The 6,318-nt window shown below is 38.0% G+C and overlaps 1 protein-coding gene across 1 annotated transcript in view; it reads right to left on the reverse strand.

Moving 5' to 3' along the window:
- Positions 1 to 3,567: 3,567 nt before the first annotated feature.
- opn7c (opsin 7, group member c) overlaps positions 3,568 to 6,318 on the reverse strand; it is a 7,068-nt gene continuing 4,317 nt past the window's right edge. Inside the window, 5 exon segments of the mRNA XM_082188570.1 lie at positions 3,568 to 4,298; positions 4,301 to 4,358; positions 5,446 to 5,641; positions 5,731 to 5,869; positions 5,913 to 5,977. Coding sequence (XP_082044696.1) covers positions 3,868 to 4,298; positions 4,301 to 4,358; positions 5,446 to 5,641; positions 5,731 to 5,869; positions 5,913 to 5,977 — 889 coding nt within the window. The 3' untranslated portion in view covers positions 3,568 to 3,867.

Consider the following 6,318-nt stretch of genomic DNA (forward strand, 5'->3'; position numbering starts at 1 on the left):
TTCTATTCTGGCTCTTTCTTCAAAGTCTGCAGCTCACGCTTTCTCCTTTAACGTCTCCTGCCAGGTCTTTGTTTGCCCCACTAAGGCCATTATAAGCACACACAGTCACAGACACACCCACGCAGAAGGCAATAGGGAATTCAGATTTGGAGTCTGTAATAAAACAACTTCAAGGGAACATGAATGGGGATTAAGGCTCTATTTACAGCAGTGAGTCTTAAAAAGTTATGAGTTTAAAAAAAAAAACACATTAGGCTAAATAATGAATTAGCTAGTGCTGGTGCAGCTGGAGTTGTAAGACCTATTAATGACACAGTGTGATGTTTGGCTATAAAACTCCCTGCAGTCGAGCCTGTGGTGGATGGCATTAGTTCAGGGCCTGAACTAATGCCATCCACCACAGGCTCGACTGCAGGGAGTCTCTACATTTCTCCTGGAATCAAACGCATACATGCACATACACACAAACAGGATAATGGCAGTACTAGTCCCAAAGGAGAACACACTGACAGATCTGCGAGTACAGTACAATGAGGATCAGCTGTTTTATGAATTATTAATGAACACAAGACCAGTGAGACTATTGATTCAGGCTGCTGCCATCAAAGTGAGAAAAGGAGCAGCTTTCTGATGACTTTTACTGGATTCATTCAGAAACAATAGACTGACAGGTCTAACAGCTGTCTGCGCGAGTTTCAAAACACCAGTAGGCAACTACAACAAAATAATGTAACTAGAAACAAAGGGAAAGCTTGTATATCTACAGTTTTTGGCTTAACTTAACCCTTTGACATAATTTAATCCAAAAGCAAATGACTGCGCATTCAGTCCATGTAAACCCTGCAGTTTTGATATGGTCAATCGTGCCAACCATGGCAACGCTATCAGTCCAATCATCTAGTGTAAATAAAACTGGTGCATACAAACACAACTGGCGCCATCATCAGTTAAATATAATACAAATATCAAAATAAAAAACTCATAAGATTAAGTATTTTATTATGTGACCATTACATCAGAGAATTGTGAACATGCAAAAGTGTTGTTAAATTATTTAAATATTAACTAAAAATCTCAGGGTTTACTTTTGTCAAAAGTTTTGTCAGAAAAGTTTTTTGAATCCCTCACTCCATCATTATGTGGATTCCTTGTAGATGTGAGAACTCTATGACCGTATACCAGCTGAGCTGCAGCAATGGTAATTTTTAGTCAGTTTGTTTGTTGAATTATCATTGAATGACATGAAATACAACACACAGCCATTTTCTTCCACATCTGGAACCAATACCTCATCAAAACTAATTACACTAGGTTTTGAGATGAGTCAAGGACAGATGCTGGCTGGACCATGATCACATCTGTTCAGTGTGAGTAAAGGCAAAGAGAAAGAGTGGGCAGTGAGTGAGAGACCTATATTTTGTCCCACCCTTAATCTGTCATGCTTGAGCTCTCAGTCATGAATTCCCTGTATAGATAGGGAAGGGAAAGAGTACGAGAGAATCATAACCTTACAAATGCACTAATTAGTGTATGACATAATTAGGCAGAACTGATGAGGTCTCATGATGTGCCTTGATAAACATATTTATCCTTGTTCATCTATTGGTGTGCTAGAAGACTTAAACATGTTGTAAATCATTTTAAAATGCATTATGTGTAATGATCCCTCCGGCCTTTCTGAGCTAAATTAAATAAAGTACATAAAAGTAAGACAAATATACACATAGAAAGGCAACAACTACAATGTAAACAAGTTAAACAGGGACACGCCTAAGAGGAGGAACAGGATAATGCAGCATCATTTTCTTTTATTTAATTCGTGCACCCAGTGTGTATTCCTTATTAAAATGATGTAAACATAAATGAAGAGTATGTTTGATATATAGGCTGTGTGTGTGTGTGTGTGTGTGTGTGTGTGTGTGTGTGTGTGTGTGTGTGTGTGTGTGTGTGTGTGTGTGTGTGTGTGTGTGTGTGTGTGTGTGTGTGTGTGTGTGTGTGTGTGTGTGTGTGTGTGTGTGTGTGTGTGTGTGTGTGTGTGTGTTAAAGTTTTAAAAGCTGGTCTTACTTTCATGCTCCCCACTGAAACCTGCAGACAAAATGTAGTTACATTTTAAGCTGTTTCCAGAACTCAACACTAAAATAAATGCCCTGAAAACCCTCTCGGATGGCTTAATAAACTAGTGTGATCTTATCAATTGGATTTTATCTCTCTCAGTCAAGGTCTGAGGACAGAGCTAATTGAACAATTGAGTTAACAGATGCCAGTGAATGGGGTGTAGTTTAGCCTGGCTTTTTTCATGACAATTCTCTTACTAAAGCACCGGTTGTTTAAGACAAGTCAGGATTTGGAGTGATTTTCCTGACTTTGCATATAATTCTGTCAGTTCCCACATACAGATCTGTTAGAGGTTTGACCTAAATCTAGGTAAAGTCTCTTTTTGTGTTCTTTCTATTTCAAAGCTATTTCACTGAGATGTTTCCTGATCCCTTCTCTGTTTTTGGTGGGGTGTAGTGACCCCTATAGGTATACATGCTCATTACACAGTACTCAGCTACAAAGCAGCTCACTAAATTAAAAGGGTGCATTTGTTTGGGAGCATCCCATCATCAACCTCACCAACCAATGGCATTTTTTTTTTGCCATTTCCATACAGACTAAGGACTTTTGTAATGAAACCATGTGTGCTGGGAGTGGGAGCCATTCAGATGGGAGTAAACAAACTAGCCTACAAAGTTCATTTGTGTTACAATTAAACTAAGATAGATAATACTGTGTCTAATGTGCCCTTATGTATAGGCTTATGTGTAATTGTATCAATGCTTTAGCAACGAAAACCAACCAGTTTTTCTAAATCTTTTCAGTTGTAATAGTCCTGTTCAGCCAACAGATGACAGTCTTTGTTCATTCAAAGAACTGACTCTTGCTTATCTCACTGTAAACCACCCTGGATGAAACTGACACCCAAACTATGTAAGACCCAGTTGGTGAGTTGAAATTGAATTGTTTTTTAATTTAGAAATCGATAACACACTGGATTTACTCCACATTTGAAATCGATAACTGGACTTACTCCACATCATTTATTTAACTTTACTCACACAATGATAAATCACATGTAGTTTTTTTTTTTTAGGCTCGTTCAAATAATGAAGGCTGGTCTAACAGAACATGTTTTACATTTAAAAATGCATGTTGACACACACACACACACACACACACACACACACACACACACACACACACACACACACACGCACACACACACGAAGAGTTCAGATGCAAAAGCCTCTAAGTGCCATCTGAAATTTTCTTCTAGAATTATCATTTTTATAAAGCTTGTATATTTAAGTTCAGTAATTTCACTTAAATGACAATTAATAGGTAATTTGCATTGCCATTTAAGTGAAATTATTGAACTTAAATATACGAGCTTGATCAAAATGATCATTCTAGAAGAAAATTTCAGATGGCACTTAGAGGCTTTTGCATCTGAACTCTTCATATATATATATATATATATATATATATATATATATATATATATATATATATATATATATATATATATATAAACAAAAAAACTGTATGTTCTGTGTGAACTTGCATTAGTGAAATATGCTTTCTACATCTTTAAAAAAACAACAACAAAAAACAAAGTGGATTTGGTTCAGTAAACGTTAATGAAATCTGTGGGAGGTTCTGAGGACCAATGAGAATCCGGAGACAATAGTGAGAGTTTGATTTTCCTTTCCCTCAGTTTCCCTTGTCCTTGTGTTTGGGCATCTAAGGACATCTGCAATTTTTACACATTACATCATCTTCTCCTTCCTTGCATTTCATGCATTTTCTTTCTTCTTGAGTTTCTCTCACAGGAGGTTGTTTTGCATTCTGTCAGTCAGATGTCTCACTGGTATTTCACTCTGGACGAGTCCCCCCAGAACCCGTACAGTTCTCTGAGGGCTTGTTTGCTGAAAATGTGGCTCTGCTTCTGCATAGACATGACATGCCCCGTAACTCTCTGCCTGGCAGCTGGAAAAGGGTGTAGAGATGGTGGCATTCTTATGGTTGCATTGTTGAGAGCGCTGGGCCTTTATTTCGGGTGTAGGACTGGCCTTACTATGGCTCACACACATCCTGTGGCGGATGTTTTGGGTATCCTGACTCAGGATTTTGCGAAAATTGGGTTTGAAGAGAAGATAAACCATAGGGTTGTAAATTGTGGAGGATTTGGCCAGGATAGCTGCCAGCGCAAAGGCGATGGGTGGGACCTGCTCATTGGCACTGAACGCAGCCCACAGGCAACAACCGCATATGGGCTCCAAGCCGTAAGGAAGCCAATACACACAGCCACTGAGAGCTAGAAAGAAAACACACATTCACATAGTTGACATGCAATTAAATTGAAGAATTTGTTTTAAAATATTTTAAGATCATATTTTGACCTCTGTAACCCATATTTTCTTTCACACAAACTACTTCAGGAACAATGTATTGCATTGATCAAAAGTGACAGTAAAAACATATAATGTTTCAAAATGATTATGTTTCAAATAAATGCTGTTGTTTTGAACTTTCTATTCATCAAAGAATCCTAAAAAAAAAGTTTTTTATAAAACATTGATTATAATGAGAAATGAGAATGATTTCTGAAGGATCATGTCACACTGAAGACTGGAGTAATGATGCTGAAAATGTAGCTTTGACCACAGGAATACATTAATAAAAATAAAAAAATAAAATTGAAATAATATTTTTCACTATTACTGTTTTTACTGTATTTTTGAGCAAATAAATGCAGGCTTGGTGAGCATAAGAGACTTCCTTCAAAAACATTAAATAATCTTACAACCCCAAACTTTTGAACAGTAGTGTACTATGCAATATGAACAGAACAAACTGTTATATTTCTTTATTTATCAGCATTCCGCTAATATTATGTGTTCCTTTTTATGACCCAGATGGCCAAATCTGTGCAAATCTGTGCAAATGTACACATATGTTTTGAGAGGACATTTCTCTGCCTCAATATTCAACATTTAGCACCAGCATAATTAACAGTGCAGCCCTCACTGCCAGCAGCAAAGTTACATGCAGGAATAGTTTATTACCAGGGCTTCAATCATGACACAGTTTTGAAAAATTAGGCTGGGACAGCCAAAGGTATACAGCCAGTCCTTGTCCAGAGGACAGAGGACTGATTAATTTTTGAGGACATTAAGTACATACTCAGCAATAGTATCACGTTCCTGCTGTCTGCTCTACAGGGCAATAAAATACGGTATATTTGCACAGTGAGACAGTGTGGACACCACACATGTTTTTGTGCACTTTTATGTCCCAGGGGTTAATCACAGCTTTTGTTTTGTTACATGAAGGTCACTATAGGCATTAACAATAAAAACCGACAGCAAACAAACCCATCAAATCCCATAAACCCTCTTTACCTTTACAATAAGAGTGTGTGCGTTGGTCACTTTGGTTTTTGGCGAGACATGCTGTTGAACGGCTTGGCGAGACCCCCTCACTCTGAGCAGGATGAAGGTGTAAGATAGGATGATGATGGTACAGGGGACAACGTAACAAAAGATAAAAAGACTAATGATGTAAGACATAGCAAGGGCATCATGGGATGGACTGTACCTTGGAACATACAACATGGAAAAGGCATCATTGTAAAAATCAGTTTGCGTTAGTTTCACATATTAATGCTAAAATGTTTGTTCTCATACCAGTTTATGCAGCAGGCGGTTCCGTATGGTTCTGGTGCAAAACTTCCCCAGCGGACCAAAGGTCCCACGGCAAACACAGACGCATAGCACCAAACCCCAATAACCATCACACAAGCATGGTTGGATGAGAACTTGTTACCTGGGGAAGACATGCAGAGGACAGCATGAATTAATATTTTTACCAAAAATGGTGTGAATGGTCAAAGTGACTAAATTGGTCAGGCTGTATGATTCTCCTGACACAGGTCTGAACAGTAATTATTTTAATTTCATATCCCACAAAGAAAGAAAGAAAAAAACAACCCAGTGTTTCAAGCTCCAGCAACCCCTAAATGTGTGCTCATTAACTGTTCTTCTTCTTTCTTTGGTTAATTTGTTTTATCACCCTGTCTCTCCTATTTTGTCTCATTTCCCCTACATGTTCTGTTTTGTTCCACATGTCCTCTCTTATCCTCTTTTTCATCTTTCTTCATTTCTGTGTCTCTTTCCATTCCTGCTCATTTAAGCCAGAGGGCCTTTTCATTTCACAGTGAACTGAGTGTGACAGTTTTCAGAATCTTCAGACAGAACATGGCGCTAACGGTCCAA

This window comes from Leuciscus leuciscus (assembly GCF_965113295.1).
Source record: "Leuciscus leuciscus genome assembly, chromosome: 13".
Taxonomy (NCBI): Eukaryota; Metazoa; Chordata; class Actinopteri; order Cypriniformes; family Leuciscidae; genus Leuciscus; species Leuciscus leuciscus.